The 18,795-nt window shown below is 38.2% G+C and overlaps 1 protein-coding gene across 1 annotated transcript; it reads right to left on the reverse strand.

Annotated features, from left to right (window-relative positions):
- Window positions 1-470: 470 nt before the first annotated feature.
- LOC123775407 (small ribosomal subunit protein uS8-like) lies at window positions 471-1,026 on the reverse strand. Its single transcript, XM_045774402.1, has 2 exons — window positions 966-1,026; window positions 471-763 (listed from the first exon to the last, which is right to left on the reverse strand). Exons 1-2 carry the CDS (start codon window positions 1,024-1,026, stop codon window positions 471-473), a joined length of 354 nt encoding a protein of 117 aa, XP_045630358.1.
- Between the last annotated feature and the right edge of the window lie 17,769 nt (window positions 1,027-18,795).

Genomic DNA, 18,795 nt, shown 5'->3' on the forward strand with positions numbered 1-18,795 from the left:
ACTTGGGCGCCATGACATTATGAATAGGATTTTCCCAAATTCCTGTGTTATCTCAACAAATTTTCAATTTTCTTCTGAAGATTTTTACTTTGACTAGTCAGCCACATGAATAAATTTGGGGATTTTATGATGGGGAAAAAGTAATTACTACTGTTGATTTCTTAAGATTATTGAGATATTTTTATGAAATTTTAAAACTCTTATCTAATGAAATTTGTGGATAATTTAATTGAACTCTTACAAATAAATTTGTCTTAACCTTTAATTTTTTTAAATTTGGTAAATCTTCGTATGTATCTAAAAAAGAGTAATCTTAAACTCATTGGCAAAAGCCATGACTTTTTTTTAGGGTAGGTAAAAAATTATTCATTTACCATTCATTTCTTTTTTTTTTCCATTGAGGCATTTTATTTGCATTTATGTATTACATCTCTAGAAAAGAATACCAGCATTTTCCCTCCTGTGTCTTTTCATCTTGCTTCTTCATGGTCCTTGATGCCAGCTGAAGTTGTCAGTATAATGAAACCAAACTGGTGGGACAGGAGCAGATTATTCCACCATTCTTCTAGATCTTTGAGTTGTACATCAAATCTGGGGCTGATCACTCCACATTTGTTTAGCCTGCCTGTAAGGTTCACAACGGTTTCCCCAGCTCTGTGATCATCAATGATTTCAAATTCACCAATGCAACCATGCTTCATCATCACAGTTAGAAACTGGATGAAAACTTCAGAGCATGACCTAATAAGAACCTGGCATTTGCCTCTCTTTTCAGCACTTTTTTTAAAGATTTTATTTGTTTATTCAATAGAGACAGCCAGCGAGAGAGGGAACACAAGCAGGGGGAGTGGGAGAGGAAGAAGCAGGCTCATAGCGGAGGAGCCTGATGTGGGGCTTGATCCCACAACGCCGGGATCACGCCCTGAGCCAAAGGCAGTCGCTCAACCGCTGTGCCACCCAGGCGCCCCTCTTTTCAGCATTTTTAATGCTCTTGGGAGCATCTGCTAGGACATTCGTGCACACCATTATGGTGGCCTGAAAGATGGTGACAAGGGCATTCATTTTGTTTTTAAGCAGACTGTTTTGCACACTATACTTCCACTTTTCAAGTGTGTGATACACCAATTTATTCTTCAAATAGTAGTGAAAACAGTTTCCTTAGATTTTTCTAATGTTTTATTTCTCTTTAATAGAGAATATTTACATGGTTAATGTACTTTGGCATTTATGATGGGTATTAAGGAGGGCACGTATTGCATGGAGCACTGGGTGTTATACGCAAACAATGAATCATGGAACACGACATCAAAAACTAAGGATGTACTGTATGGTGATGAACATAACATAATAAAAAATTTTAAAAAATGTGTCCAGATTCTCAATTCTACTTTTAGTTTGTGATATTGTGCTGCCCGAGACACTGTTAATATAGTTCCTTTAATGACACAGAATTTCTTTGTGGGTAGATCTTTCATGTGGGAAGTTCTGTTCTGTTGGCATCATATTTGATACTGTAACAGCAACTCCATAACAAAAAGTTCAGATTGATGCCATGAGAACAATGCCATACATTGATTTAATGTATCACTGTTATACTGGTTGTTTTGGTATTGTGTAAACATGGCATATTTCTAAGAATTTCAACAAATGAAGAAAATTTAGTAAATGTTTATTGCCATAGGAAACCACCAGAGACACATTTTTAAAATATGAAAGTCCAGCAATACTATTTCCAAAAGATCTGATAGGAGTCAGGCATCCTAGATTCTAGACTAGGTGTTATTATTAAGAAGATAAACCGAGACAAGTCCCTTTATTTTGCTGGGACTTGATAGAATAAGTGTGACCATGTGTTGAATGCCTTTTGTCCTCTCATTTTATGCCTCAAACAGCTGTTTGAGGGTAGGCAATATTATACCCATTTTACAGATTAGGAAAACTGAGGTTCAGATAGTTTAGGTAACTTGCTCTAGGTTGCAGAGAGCCAGGATTTAAACCCAGGTCTGACTCTGAAGTCTAAGCTTTATTCTACTACAATATTTTGCCTTCTCATTTTTCATCCAAAAGACAGAAACAATAATACTTGTCCTGCCTCATTTATAACTGTGTGTGTGTGACAGAGAAGTTGTTGAGTCACTATTGTACATCTGAAACTAATACAATAATGTGTGTCAATTATATGTGTGTCAACTATATTTAGATTTAAGAAAGGGGGAAAAAGTGCCCTGCATTTTATTTGGTCATAAATATCTTCACTAAGACATTAATGGTTCTAGGGTAGGTCTGGCCTTTAGATGCCCTTTGAAGTTGGTATTATGCTATTTCATGGATGAGAAAAATCAAGTTTGATGACAGTAAGTGACTTGCCCCCGAACACATACTAGATAGCATTGCCAGGCTATGGACCCAGGTCTGCGTGACTTCAAAGCCTCTTTTCTAATCACTAGCTTAAACTGCAGGACTTTGTGCCATTACTGAGCAGTAGTGGGCCCAAGGGGAAGGAAGAAGCTTATCGTGCCATTGTTTGTTGAACCGTTTAGATGTAGAACTGAGGTTTACTTTTGTTTCCTTGACATTCTCATGTCTTTCACATATGCATTTTGTCTCAGGAAACAATATACGTCCCTTCTTTTGTGGAACAAAATCAAGTTTAAAGACTGATATTCTTCAGGCCCTCTGTTCAACAGATATGCATTAACTACCTATTACCTACCAGGTGCTGCAATATGTATTTGGATCACAAAGATAAGAAAATCATTGAAATATAATGACATTCCTATAATAACGGTATGTACTAAATGCTGTAAGAACACAGTCAACTGAGTGATTACTTTGAATGTATTTTATTTAAATTTAAGTCTAATACAATTCTTTTCTGTCTTTAAAAACCAGTACTGCCATATAATCTTGGTGCTTTCCACGTAACTAAAAAACTTATTTATTTAACGCCCTTATTTTTATATGTGTATAGAAATAAAAAAATAAGCATCTGTTTCCAGTACTTCAAAATTTTAATGAATGTTGTACATGTTCCTGTCAAGAGGCTGAACAAGCTAATCAAAACGTCAAATGTCTTTGCTTTTTGTCTGGCTTACATGAAATCAGTATCAGAGAAAGAACACCTGATTGGCTCTTGGTGACATCATAGAAATTTCTGAGTGGGTAGTTGGTACAACAGTCATGGAGAGTAGAGCCCCATGTGAGGGTCACGATACCTAAACATGCCCAGTGGGTTGACTAATCTTGGACTTGAGCACAGATTGATGGCCACTTCCAATGATTGGTATCAGTGAGCAGTACATAAGTTTCTGCAGGCTTGCTTGACTTTATAGCTATTCACAAACAAGACAGTGACTTATGTGATTTTGTCATAATATTATTATAAAACCTTCATAATTATGGATTGTTGGTTAAAATCTGAAATAGCAGTGAACCTGGAAAATAGTAATAATACAGATGGCATGAATTAATTATGGCTTACTAAATGCAGTTTAGTAGGAAAAACAATTTCAATGTAGGGCCCGGGGAGGAAACAAACCTAAAAGGTGGTTTGAAGGTTGGAAACCAAGAGATTGGTTCATCTGTAGTCCCCAATTTTCCTTGTTTCTCCTACTTTTCTTACAATCTCTGGACTTCATTTAAGACTCATCTGAAGGTTTATATGTAGTAATGGAAATTAATTAGTTCCTTTTCTTCTGAATCATTGTTGTAGTGTATGTTTCTGTGGAAAGGCAATACACCTTGAAGAGTTGTTATATTCTCGACAGAAGCCAACTTCGTGAAAGTTCAATGTCAATTTAAAATCAGAAATTTCTTGTGCTGCTAAAAAGTACTATAGTCCCACTGATTCTGATTGTTTCCTGGGTATCTGATTCCCACATATATTTTTCAAAGGTCCTAGTCCTGCCAGAATTTTCTTATGGATCCGGTGTCAAATGTTCTTATGTGTAATGTTTTAACATTAACAATTTGTCTGCATATTTTATTTGGTTTCTTTGAAGGACTGCCAAATAGATGATCCTATCATGGTTATTTGTACAAATAGAACTTGAGTGATGCTGATTTCTCACTATTCCATTACTTATGAAGTGTGTACATTTGTTATGTATGCTACCTGTTTTATGTGGTACCATGGATCAGAGCTATGCAATAGTAGCTGAAGTCGGCATTTGGAAATTACTTGCTGAATTTGATTTAATTGGAATGGCTCAGATAGGAAAAGTTATGTTGGGAAATTGAAGAAAAGCAAATTTTTCAGATGAAATGTGTAATCTTCCCATATTGTTTTGCTATATAACCTTTTTAAAAAACTTATTGAGGTGGCTTATGGCTGGCTCAGTCAGTAGAGCATACGACTCTTGATCTTGGGGTTATAAGTTTGAGCCCCACATTGGGTGTAGAGATTACTTAAAAATAAAATCTTTAAAAAATTTTTTAAAAATTATTGTGTACTAAAAATTAAAAGAGCTTGTTGAATAAAAATCAAAGCACATCATGACATGGCTTTAAGAAAGCACTGAAAACAGCACAATTTTTTGTGGTAATATAAACGTAAGATTTACCATTTTATGTATGTATATATGTATGTATTAAAGATTTTATTTTAGAAAGAGAGAGAGAGCTTGCGCTGGGGGAGAGGCAGAGGCAGACTCCCTGCAGAGCAGGGACCCTGATGGAGGGCTCAATCCCAGGACCCTGGGATCATGACCTGATCTGAAGGGAGATGCTTAACGACTGAGCCACCCAGGCACCCCAGGATTTGCCATTTGAAATATTTTAAAGTGTATGCGTGCTTTGGTGGCTTTTAGAACATTCACATTTTTTTAAATTGAAGTACAACTAACATACAGTGTTATATTAGTTTCAGTTGTACAATATAATGATTCAACAATTTTATATATTACTCAGTGCTCATTAAGATAAGTGTTCTCATGATCTCTTCACCTGTCTTACCCATCTGTCCATCCACTTTCCTTCTGGCAACCACCAGTTTGTTCTCTATAGTTAAGAGTCTGATTTTTTGGTCTCTTTTTTCTTTGTTCATTTGTTTTGTTTCTTTAATTCCACATATGAGTGAAATCATATGGTGTTTGTCTTTCTCTGACTTATTTCACTTAGCATTACACCTTCTAGGCCCATCCATGCTGTTGCCAGTGGCAATATCTCATTCTTTTTTTATGGCTGAGTAACATTTGTGAAATATTCACATTTTAAATGACGAGTAGCCACTGTAGTCCAAGTGCCAATACAAAGGCAAGCATAGAGTCTAGTCCCTCAGGGAACCACCAGACCTACCAAAACACACAATCCCAACTTTTTGTAGGTAGTCTTCTTACTGTCCATCTTGGTACTAACCAGCCACTCTTGAATAGCACAAATGGCAAGAATAATTTGGGAGCCCCAAGGTGGGGGCAGAGGAAAAGGAGATTTTTAAGGATCAGATGCTATTGTAGAAGATAAGTGCTGTGGTATGGGTTCAGACACTGTTTCCTTAGTCATACTATGCAAAGGGGATGCTATAGCAGAGGTATAAAGCCCCTCTTACAATAGCCACCAATCCTGGAAAACCTTGAAATTTTCTCTTTATTTCAGGTAAAGGATAATTGAGGAAAGTCTTAATGTGTTATGGGGACAAAGTTTTTTCCTTAAGGGAGATGTTATGTCTTAGATAATGCACCCAAGGACAGAATTGTATTTTGTCTCTGGAAACTTTATATCTCTTTTGAATCTTATGTATTGGTTATCTGTCAATAATCTATAGAATGTTCTGGAACAAAGAAAGATGTCATCTACATATTGAATGAGGATTGAATTACAAGGGAAAGCCGAATCCTTTAAATTTGCATTTAAAATCTGGAAAAAATAGGGAGGGTCTCCTGTAAATCCCTGAGGCATAATAATGGAAGTGTATTGTTGATTTTCCCCAGTGAAGGCAAGTAGGTGTTGGGAATCAAGGTGGAGGGGTATACTGAAGAAGACAGAACCCAAGTCAACAACAGTGAAGTAAGTAGTGTCACGGAATATAGAGGTGAGGATAGTGCTAGGATTTGGGACTAAAGGGAACCTAGGTTTTACTATTTTATTTATGGCCTAGAGATCTTGAAGAATCCCGGAAGAATCCCACTAATTTTCTCATGATGTGATCTGCTGGGGGAACAGCAATCATTCAACCTGCTGCCCTTTTTCAAGATGGCCCAATTATTCTCTTAGGCTTAGAACATTCTCTTAGATGGAAGTTGGTGCCAAGCTGTCCTCCAGAATGTTTTATATAAGCCTCATGGTAACTATCAATCAAAAGCCTAGAGTAGATACACAAAAAATAAAGAGAAGAGATGAAAGCAGATCACTATGGAAAATCATCAGTTCACAAAGGAAGACAGCAAGAGAGGAAGAAAGGAACAACGGAACTACAAAATAGCCAGAAAGCAATAAGATGGCATTAGTAAGTCCTTATCTATCAATAATTACCTTAAATGTAAATATTTAAATTTTCGAATCTAAAGGCATTGAGTGGTTGAATTGATTAAAAAACAAGACCCTACTATATGCTGCCTCCAAGAGGCTCTCTTAAACTTTGGAGACACACATAAGTTCAAAGTGAAGGGATAGAAAAAGTTATTCCATGCAAATGCAAACAAAAAGAGAGCAGTGGTAGCTTAACTTACAATCAGGCAAAATAGACTTTAACTTAAAAGCTGTAATAAGAGGCAAAGGTTATTATATAGTGATAAAGGGGTCAGTTCATTGAAAGAATATAACAATTGTGTGTGTGTGTGCACCTAATGTTGGAATACCTAAATATATTAAGTAAATACTAACAGATCTGAAGGGAGAAATAGACAATACAATAATAGTGACTTTGATATTCCACTTTCAACAATAGATCATTTAGACACAAAATCAGTAAGGAAACATTGGATTTGAACTTTATTTATTTATTTATTTATTTATTTATTTATTTATTTATTTTTAAAGAGTTTTTTTATTTTTAAGATTTGAGAGAGAGAGAGAGCACAGAGGGAGAGGGAGAGGGATAAGCAGAGGGAGAAGGACAAGAAGACTCCATGCTGAGAACTGAGCCAGACTTGGGGCTCAATCCCAGGACCCTGAGATCATAACCTAACCCGAAATCAAGAGTCAGGCACTAACCGAGTGAGCCACTCAGGCGCCCCGACTTGAACTATACTTGAGACCAAATGGGACAAATAGACATATATAAAACATTTCATCCCACAGCAACAGTATACACATTCTTCTCAAGTGGACATGGAACATTGTCCAGACTAGATCATATGTTAGGTCACAAGACAAGCCTTAACATATTTAAGGACATTAAAATTATACCAAGTATCTTTTCTGAACACAGTGATATGAAACTAGAAATCAATAACGAGGAAATTTGGGAAATTGAAAAGCATTTAGGAACTAAACAATACACTCCTGAACAATCAATGAGTTAGAAGAAAACCAAAGAGAAATTTATAAGTTTTTTAAAACGGGGTTGCCTGGCTGGTTCAGTCACTAGAGCATACAATTCTTTTTTTTTTTTAATATTTTATTTATTTATTTGACAGAGAGACAGCCAGTGAGAGAGGGAACACAAGCAGGGGGAGTGGGAGAGGAAGAAGCAGGCTCCCAGCGGAGGAGCCTGATGTGGGGCTCGATCCCAGGACTCGATGTGGGGCTCGATCCCAGGACTCCGGGATCATGCCCTGAGCCGAAGGCAGACGCTTAGCGACCGCGCCACCCAGGCGCCCCTAGAGCATACAATTCTTGATCTCAGGTCATGAGTTCTAGCCCTCACATTGGGTGTGGAGCCTACTTAAAATTTTTTAAAAATTCAAAAAAAGCGTAAAACAAATGAAAATGGAAACAACACATCAAAATGTCTGGGATGCTGCAAAATCAGTTGTTAGAGGGAATTTTATTGTAATAAATGCATATATTAAGAATATAGAAAGATCTCAAATAATCTAACTTTCCAACTCCAAGAACTAGAAAAAGAAGAACAAATTAAGTCCTAAGTTAGCAGAATGAAGGAGATAACAAAGGTCAAAGCAGAAATTAATGAAGTAAAACCAGAGAAACATTAGGAAAGATCATGAAAACTCAGAGGTTGGTTTTTTGAAACAGTAAACAAAATTGACAAACTTTTAGATAAATTAAGAGAAAAAGAAAATATTCAAATAAATCAGAAATGAAAAAGAAGGCATTACAATTGATACCATAAAAATATAAAGGATCATAAGAGACTAATAGAACAATTATAGGACATTAATTAGATAACCTAGAATAAGTGGATAAATTCCTAGAAACGTACAACCTACTGAGTCTGAATCATGAAGATGCGGAAAATGTGAACAGAACTTCAACTAAGGACATTGAAGCAGTAATTAAAAACTTCCCAACAAACAAAAGCCCAGAATCAAATGGTTTTACTGAAGAATTCTATCAAACATTTAAACAAAAATTAATGCTGATCCTTCTCAAACTCTTTGAAAAAATTGAGGAGAGGAAAACACCCAGACTCATTTTATAAGACCAGTATTACTTTGATACCAAAGCCAGATGAAGATACTACAAGAAAACCAGAGGCCAATATCCTTGAAGAATATAGATGCAGAAACTCTCAACAAAATACTAACAAAATGAATTCAACAACACATTAAAAAGATCATACACCATGATCCAGTGAGATTTATCCCTGGGATTCAAGAATGGTTTAACATATGGACATCAATAAATGTGATGAATCACATTAATACAAAGAAAGATAAAAGCAACATGATAATTTCAATAGATGAAGAAAAAGCATTTGACAAAATTCAACAACCGTTTGTGTAAAAACTCTCAACAAAATTCAACAAACTTTTATGTAAAAACTCTCAACAGATTAGGTAAAGAATGAAAATTCCTTAACATGGTAAATGTTTTATATGACAAGCCCACAGCTAACATAATACTCAATGGTGAAAGGTCAAAGGCTTTTCCTGTAAGATCAAGATCAAGAAAGGGCACTCATTCACCACTCCTATTCAATATAGCATAGGAGGTACTGACCAGAGCACTTAGTCAAAAAAACAAAATAAAAGGTACACAAATAAGAAAGGAAGAAATAAAACTGTCTTTTTGCAGATGATATTTTCTTACATATAGAAAATCCTAAAGACTCCACCAAAAAAACATGTTAAACAAATTTAGTAAAGTTGTAGGATACAAAATTGACATACAGATATCAGTTGTGTTTCCATATAGTAACAATAAAATAACTGAAGATAGATGAAAAAAAAACAATCCCATTTACATTAACATCAAAAACAATAAAATACTTAGGAATTTAAATTTAACCAAGGAGTTGAAAGATCTGTACACTGAAAACTGTAAGACTTTGATGAGAGTAATTGAAGGAGATAGAAATAAATGCAAAGATATCCCATGTACATGGATTGGAAGCTTTAATATTAGCCATCTATAGATTCAGTACAATCCCTATCAAATTTCCAGTGGCATTTTTCACTGAAATAGAAAAGAATAATTCTAAAATTTGTATGGAACTGCAAACACCCAAGTAGACAAAGCCAGCTTGAAAAAGAACAAAGCTGGAGGCATCACACTTCCTGATTTCAAACTGTAGTATAAAGCTCTAGTAATCAAAATGGTATGGTATTGGCATCAAAGTAGACACATAGACAAATGGAACAGAATTCAGTGCCCATAAATAAACACACACATAGATGGCTAACTAATATTTCACAAGGGAGCCAAGAATACTCAATGGAGAAAGGATCGTTTCTTCAATAAATGGTTTTGGGGAAACTGGATAATCACATGCAAAAGAATGAAATTAGACCCCTGACACTACTTACAAACATTAGCTTAAAGTGGATAAAAACTTACATATGAGACCTGAAACCATAAAACTTCTAGAAGAAAGCTTACGAAAAAAGCTCTTTGATGTTGGTCATGACAATGATTTTTTGGATATGACAGCAAAAGCACAAAGAACAAAAGCAAAATCAACAACTGGGACTACATCAAACTAAAAAGCTTCTGCACAGCAAAATAAACAGTCAATTAAATGAAAAGACAGCCATCTATCTGATAATGGGTAAATATCCAAAATATATAAGGAGCTCATACAACTCAATAGCAAAAAAACCAATCCGATTAAAAAATGAGCAGAGGACCTGAATAGACATTTTCCCAAAGAAGACATACAAATACCCAACATGTATACAAAAAAAGGCTCAACATCATTAATCATCAGGAAAATGTAATTCAAAACTACAGTGAGCTATCACCTCACACCTGTTAAGATGGCTATTATTAATTTTTAAAAAAGAAGGATAAGTGTTGGCAAGGATGTGGAGAAAAGGGAATCCCTGTGCACTGTTAGTGGGAATGTCAGTTGGCATAATCACTATGGAAAACGGTATTGAAATTCCTCAAAAATTAAAAATATAACTACCATATGATCCAGCAATCCCACTTCTGGGTATATATCTTGAAGAAAATGAAATCAGAATCTCTAGGAGATATCTGCGCTCCATGTTCATCGCAACAGTATTCACAATCGCCAAGACATGGAAACAACCTAAACGTCTGTAAATGGATAAAGAAAATGTGGTGTACACACACACACACACACACACACACACACACACACCCCTACATACGATGGAATATATTCAGCCACAAGAAAGAAGAAAATCCTGCTATTTGCTATAACATGGATGAATATTGAGGATATTATGCTAAGTGAAATAAGTCAAAGACAGATACTGTATGATCTCACTTATGTGTGAAATCTGAAAGGCCAAACTCCTAAATGGCGAGTAGAATGGTGGTTACTAGGAACTGGGGCGGGGGGCGAGGTGCGGAATGGATGAGTGTAGACAAGAGGTACAAACTTCCAGTTACCATAGGAATAAGTTCTGAGGCTCTAATGTAGAACATGGTGACTATAGTTAATATTTTACACTTGAAAGTTGCTAAAAGAAGAGATCTTTAATTACAAAAAAGTAATAGTAATTATGAGGTGATGTAGGTGTTTACTAAACCCTTTCACGGTAATTATTTTACTATATATATGTATATTATATCACCATGTTGTACACCTTAAACTTATGCAGTGTTACATGTTAATTATATCTAAATAAAGCTGGAAAGACATACAAAATAATAAAAGTGACTTGGAGTGAAAAAGTTTTGGAAATAGATGGTGGTGATGGTTGCACAACATTGTGAGTGCAGTGTGGGCTTCTCTGGCAGCCAGATGACACGGAGGTAGCACCACTGTCCCTGATGCTCATGCTCTGCTGTCTTGGTGGTGACTGCAGTCAGGGCAATCTGGAGGAGGGTCTGAAAGAGAGGACACCACTGTCTCTCACTGACTTTGGTAAGGTTATGTTCTTTATCATGGTGGCGAACTAACCAAGTCTCTAAGGGATCTTTAGGCTGTTGGGTGAAGGGATTCTTAAGGAAGCTATATTTTTTTCCACTGTGACACATGGCATTTATTGGCACCAGGGACCTACTTCAAGTTAACAGCAGTAATTGGGCACAACTCAGCTTCTGGGGCATCTGATGGTCTCTTGTCCCATTGCCGGAGGATCTTGAGCAGTAGCTAGAGAACTGTTTCCCTAGCTTGTTTAGAGCCCCTTTGTTGAATTACTAATTAGACCCCTCCACTGGTGAGCTCATCCCTCAAGGGCTAAAGAGAAGGACCTCCTCAAAAGCCAAAGGCTTCTGTAAACAGTCCAGTAGCTCTTCCCAAGACCAAGTGCTTTACTCTCTTGCAAACAATTCTGTAGCACTCCTTAAGAGTGTCCCATGGGACCCTAAGGCACTTTTCTCTTTCAGAATGGCATTGTGCTCAATTGACCATCATGCTCACGAGAACAATTTGTCAGGCTGCCCAGTGTTGAGGTTGTCATTGGTCAATTGGGACAACATGCCAAACTGAAAGTAACAATCAGGAGAAAAAAAAAGGTGCCAGCTCCTAAGTGTTTCATTTTTCCCCACAGAGTGGCACTGAACAAGAATTAGATGACATTAAGTGTAAACAGGGGTGATTATCTCATTGCTGAGGAACCCTGAACAAAGGCTCCTTCCTTTCGATAGATGCAGGTTGTTGGGGCACCTGGCTGGCTCATTTGGTGGAACATGAGAGTCTTGATCTTGGGGCTTGTGGGTTCGAGCCCCACATTGGGTGTAGAGATGACTTAAAAATAAAATCTTTAAAAAGATAGATGCAGGTTGCTGGTGGCGGGGGGGGGGCAGGAGTAGAAAAGTGCTAAGTCGGAGAAAGGAAAAGTGCCCCACTCGAGGCCATCAATAAGGACGTCTCACTGGAGGCATCTGGGAATGCAGATATGTATATAGGCATGGCTGGACCAGGAGGGCCCGAGTCCTTGACTGCAACTCCCTCAAGTTGCAGGTACTGTTAAATAACAAAAACTCAATGGAGTTAATTAGGGAGATCTAATTTGCATTATTTTTTAAAAATATTTTTTTATTATATTATGTTAGTCACCATACAGTACATCCCTGGTTTTTGATGTAAAGTTCGATGATTCATTAGTTGTGTATAATGCCCAGTACACCATGCAATACGTGCCCTCCTTACTACCCATCACCAGCCTATCCCATTCCCCCACCCCCTTCCCCTCTGAAGCCCTCAGTTTGTTTCTCAGAGTCCATAGTCTCTCATGCTTCATTCCCCCTTCTGATTACCCCCCCTTTCTTTATCCCTTTCTTCTCCTACCGATCTTCCTAGTTCTTATGTTCCATAGATGAGAGAAACCATATGATAAGTGTCTTTCTCTGCTTGACTTATTTCACTTAGCATTATCTCCTCCAGTGCCGTCCATGTTGCAGCAAATGTTGAGAAATCATTCTTTTTGATAGCTGAGTAATATTCCATTGTATATATGGACCACAACTTCTTAATCCAGTCATCTGTTGAAGGGCATTTCGGCTCCTTCCACGATTTAGCTATTGTGGACAAAGCTGCTATGAACATTGGGGTGCATATGGCCCTTCTCTTCACTACGTCTGTATCTTTGGGGTAAATACCCAGTAGTGCAATGGCTGGATCATAGGGTAGCTCAATTTTTAACGTTTTAAGGGACCTCCACACTGTTTTCCAGAGTGGCTGTACCAACTTGCATTCCCACCAACAATGTAGGAGGGATCCCCTTTCTCCACATCCTCTCCAGCAATTGCTGTTTCCTGCCTTGTCAATTTTTGCCATTCTAACTGGCGTAAGGTGGTATCTTAGTGTGGTTTTGATTTGAATTTCCCTGATGGCTAATGATTTTGAACATTTTTTCATGTGTCTGTTACCCATTTGTATGTCATCATTGGAAAAGTGTCTGTTCATATTTTCTGCCCATTTTATGATTTGTTTATTTGTTTCTCATGTATTGAGTTTGAGAAGTTCTTTGTAGATCTTGGATACCAGTCTTTTATCTGTAGTATCATTTGCAAATATATTCTCCCATTCCGTGGGCTGCCTCTTAGTTTTTTTGACTGTTTCCTTGGCTGTGCAGAAGCTTTTTATCCTGATGAAGTCCCACAAGTTCATTTTATCTTTTGTTTCTCTTGCCTTTGGAGATGTGTCATGAAAAATGTTGCTGTGGCCTCTAATTTGCATTATTAATTGACTCATGAATTGGCTAGCATCCCATCTAGCAAATAGAGGGGAGGTCCAAAGGGCTATAGAAAAGGAAAGGCTTTTAAAGGTAGAGGGAGTGGAAAAAAGGAAATTATTAGCAAAGAATCCATTGTTTTAGGCAAGGTCTCCCTCCTAAGCAAATCAGAAGAGGGCTCTCAGTAAATTTCCTAGTGCTGACCAGGAAATTCCCATGTTGACTGGTTACATTTCCCATGTTACTGGTTAATCTTTCTTGTTTAAAGGTTACATTTCTGGGGGGTTGAAACTCTAGTTCGGGTATTAAGCTTGGTGTACTACTTGGGGCCTAAACCTAAGTGATGGCCTTTGGGGCCTGTGATTTTCTTTTGAACAGCACTGATGGTGTACCCAGTGTGGTGTAGGAAGTGCAGCTTTCTCCCAAGAGGCCTGCCAGGTAAAGCTTTGTAATTGCCTGTGGTCAGGCCTGAAAGATCACACATGGGATAAGGGCCTAGATCTGGACTCCTCAACACTAATGAATAGAAACAATTTATTCTTATTCAGTATATTCTCTCTGAAACTTTCAGGTGATATTGGTAGGGATTGGGCATTATAATTTGATTTGCCATTTAGACTTGGCTACAGATGACTCTGAAATTCACAGGTTATCTTGCACGGCAGAGAGCTACATGATTTAATAGGAGTTGTTTTACCATTAATCTTAGGTTCTCCTAGTAGTGACTGAAATTTAATTATCATCCTTATTGCTTTGATTTGTGGCGTGCTGGGGAATATATCTATCTACTGGTGAAGTTTTGTTGGAAATAACTCCAAGAGATTGTCAGTTCTCCTGTTGTGTACTAGGAGCCTGTTGTATTCAAAATTGCTTGGTATTAGTGTCATGTCAATGAGAGCTTTGGCATTTGTTTTGTTATAGGGTTATATTATAATACCGTTTGTTATATTAGGATTTGATGTAAAGTCACTTTAAAAAAAAGATTTTATTTTTAAGTAATCTCTACACTCAACCTGGGGCTCAAATTTATAACCTAAAGATCAAGAGTCACATGTTCCACTGACTGAGCCAGCCAGGCACACCTGGAGTCACTTTTAATAGGGGAAACTAAAAGAGAGGGAGACAATTTCTATTTGTTTTTTAGAATTTTTTCTCGTTTTTCATATACCTGTGAGTATAAATATAAAATATTACTGCATTTGATAAAATAATATGCTGTGTACATATTCTAATCTTGCTATACTTATCCTTACACATATCTTATTCCATTTCCAGGAGAGATCCATCTTTGGCAGGATATTGCCATCTTTTTTTTTGTTTGTTTAATAAGCCCTCATTTATTGAATCCTAAAATTACAGAGCTGGATGAAACCCGAGTGTATGTTTTAACATACTCAGGACTGTGATTAAACTCTGTATCTACCACACTTGTATGGTTTTGTGCTGGTTACCTAACCTGTAACTCATTGTCCTTATCTACAAAATCAAAGCATCATACTAGCTCTGTTTACTCTCCAGCATTATAAGTAGGTTTCTACATAGTAAAACAATTTGAAAAAGAAAACCACATAATAAAAATTGGGTGTAATTTCAATGTATATCAAATCATCACATTGTACACTTTAAATATTGTATAATTTTTGTCAAATATACCTCAATAAAGCTGAAAAATAGGTGTAATTTACTTTAAAGATAAGGAATGTTTAATTAGTTTGCACAAGATCACACTATAGTCCTGTGGCAGAGCATGAACTAAAATCCAGATTCCTTTATTTCCACTGTGGCAGTGTTAGTAACACGTTGTTGGGGTTTCTTGTTTGCAAGGGAATCTCAGAAAAGAGCTAGATCTCATGGGTAATGTCTTTTTAAAAACTGCTGTGGGAACCTTACACACATGGTCCTTATCAGAGGTGGAAGTGGGGCCCTCTGGGGGAATCACTCAAAAGGTGAGAAGAAATTTCCGAGGTAGAAATCTGAAGAAATAATAGATTATGCCAGGAGGAGAGTTAAGATGGTGGAGGAGTAGGGGACCCCTTTTTCAGCTGGTCCCCTGAGTCGAGCTGGACAGGTACCAGACCATCCTGAACATCCATGGAATCAGCCTGAGACGCAGGAAGATACATCTGGATCTCTACAAATGAATATCTCCAGTGCTGAGTATTGAGGTATGAAGCGGGGAGCCATGAAACCATGCACAGATATCAGAAGATAAACAGAAGGGGGAGGGAGCCTCTGCGTTTGGGCGCCGGGAAGTGGTAGCCACCTGCACGGGGGAGCGGGCGGACTCGCGGACCGGCACCCACGACGAGAGAGCGGACTGAGACTGTGAGCCGGGTGAAACGTGTGCGACCAGACTGAAACGGAGCTCCGGTGCACTCACTGGAACCAGACTGAGACCAGGAGCTCCAGAGCGCATGGGGGCGGCTGGCGGCTGGCGGTGTTAGAAACACAAAGGACAGAGACGCGCCGGCCCTGGAAGTGAGGGCTGGAACGCCGGGTGTGGGGCGCACTATCCCGGGACGCTGCAGGGTTGAGCAGCACCAACAGAAACAGAGTTAAAGTGGCCAGAACATCAGTGGAGAATGGTCCGCGATCCCTCTGTTCTGAGACAGAGGCTGAGATTCGGCTACTGCTGCTCTGACTCTCAGAAGAGACACAGCAAACTGCCAGGGAAAGCCGCCAGAGAACAAAAGCCTGGAAATACCGGCTCACAGTGTGCCCATCCCCAGCCTCCCTCCCAGGGGACACGGAGACTTTACCCAAACAGGGTTGCCTGAGTATCGGCGCGGCAGGCCCCTCCCCCAGAAGGCAGGCTGAAAAATCAAGAAGCCCATATCCCTAAGATCCCTATAAAACAAGTGCGCACTGCCTGGGTCCTGGTCAATAATTTGGGCTCTGGACAACCCCGCAACCTCTCATCAGAATGACGAGAAGGAGAAATCCCCCCCAGCAAAGAAAAGAGAATGAGTCTTTGGCTTCTGCCACAGAACTAATGGATATGGCTATAACCAGATTATCAGAAATGGAATTCAGAGTAACAATGGTCAAGATGATGTATAGAATTGAAAAAAGTATTAACGAAAATGTTAATGAGAAAATAGAATCTCTAAGGGTGGAAATGAGAGTGAATCTGGCAGAAATTAAAAATTCTTTAAGCCAAATGCAGTCAAAACTAGAGGCTCTGATGGCCAGGGTGAATGAGACAGAAGAATGTATCGGCGAATTGGAGGATGGATTAGTAGAAGAGAAAGCTAAAATAGAAACTTGGCTCAAAAAAATCCAATCTCAAGAATGTAGGTTACGGGAGATTACTGACTCAATGAAACGATCCCATGTCAGAATCATCAGCATCCCCGAGGGGGTGGAGAAAAACAGAGGTCTAGAAGAGATGTTTGAACAAATTGTAGCTGAAAACTTCCCTAATCTAGCAAAGGAAACAAGCATTCATGTCCAAGAGGCAGAGAGGACCCCTCCCAAGCTCAACCATGACAAACCTACGCCACGTCATGTCATAGTGCAATTCGCAAATATTAGATCCAAGGATACAGTATTGAAAGCGGCCAGGGCAAAGAAATTTCTCACGTACCAAGGCAAAGGCATCAGAATTACGTCAGACCTGTCTACACAGACCTGGAATGGGAGAAAGGGTTGGGTGGGGGCATTTTTAAAGCTCTTTCAGAGAAAAACATGCAGCCAAGGATCCTTTATCCAGCAAGGCTATCATTCAGAATTGATGGAGAAATAAAGACCTTCCAGAATCGCCAGTCATTGACCAATTTTGTAACCACGAAACCAGCCCTACAGGAGATATTAAGGGGGGTTCTATAAAAGTAAAAAGACCCCAAGAGTGATACAGAACAGAAAGTCACAACCGATACAAACAAAGACTTTACTGGCAACATGGCATCATTAAAATTCTATCTCTCAGTTCTTACTGTCAATGTAAATGGTTTAAACGCTCCCATAAACTCCACAGGGTTGCAGATTGGATAAAAAGAAATGACCCATCCATTTGCTGTCTACAAGAGACTCATTTTGAACCTAAAGATACATTCAGACTGAAAGTAAAGGAATGGAATACCATCTTTCATGCCAATGGACCTCAAAAGAAAGCTGGGGTAGCAATTCTCATATCAGACAGATTGGATTTTAAACTAAAGACTATAGTTAGAGACACAGAAGGGCACTATATTATCCTTAAAGGATGTATCCAACAAGTGGATATGACAATTATAAATTTCTATTCCCCCAACAGGGAGCAGCAAGATACACAAGCCAACTCTTAACCAGAATGAAAAGACATATAGATAAAAATACGTTGATAGTAGGGGACCTCAACACTCCACTGTCAGCAATAGACAGCACCGGAGCAGAAAACCAACATAGAAACAAGAGCTTTGAATGCCATACTCGATGAGTTGGACCTCATAGATATATATATAGAACACTACACCCCAGAACCAAAGAATACTCATTCTATTCTAATGCCCATGGAACATTCTGAAGAGTAGACCATGTTCTGGGACACAAAACAGGTCTCAACCAATACCAAAAGACTGAAATTATTCCCTGCATATTTTCAGACCACAGCACTTTGAAATTGGAACTCAACCACAAGGAAAAATTTGGAAGAAACTCAAACACTTGGAGACTAAGAACCATCCTGGTCAGGAATGATTCGATAAACCAGGAAATCAAAAATCAATTTAAACAATTTATGGAGACCAACGAGAATGAAAACACAATGGTCCAAAACCTATGGGATATTGCAAAGGCAGTCCTAAGGGGAAAATACATAGCCATCCAAGCCTCACTCAAAAGAATAGAAAAATCTAAAATGCAGTTTTTATATTCTCACCTCAAGAAGCTGGAACAGCAACAGAGGGACAGGCCTAATCCACGCACGAAAAAGCAGTTGACCAAGATTAGAGCAGAAATCAGTGAATTAGAAAGCAGGAGTATAGTAGAGCAGATCAACAGAACTAGAAGCTGGTTCTTTGAAAGAATTATTAAAATTGACAGACCACTGGCAAGACTTATCCAAAAGAATAGAGAAAGGACCCAAATTAATAAAATTATGAATGAAAAGGGAGAGGTCACAACCAACACCAGTGAAAATGGAAGGATTATTAGAAACTTTTAT

The sequence above is a fragment of the Ursus americanus genome, chromosome X, assembly GCF_024610735.1.
Source record: "Ursus americanus isolate L20-20 chromosome X, mUrsAme1.1.p, whole genome shotgun sequence".
In the NCBI taxonomy this organism is placed as follows: Eukaryota; Metazoa; Chordata; class Mammalia; order Carnivora; family Ursidae; genus Ursus; species Ursus americanus.

Excerpts from the sequence above, each read along its gene's own strand:
- LOC123775407 (XM_045774402.1), bottom strand. The coding sequence starts at position 1,026 with ATGGTGTGCACGAATGTCCTAGCAGATGCTCCCAAGAGCATTAAAAAT. Across the intron at positions 764-965 it reads TAAAAATGCTGAAAAGAGGG|GCAAATGCCAGGTTCTTATT; the intron begins GCGCCTGGGTGG and ends CTGAAAAGAGAG.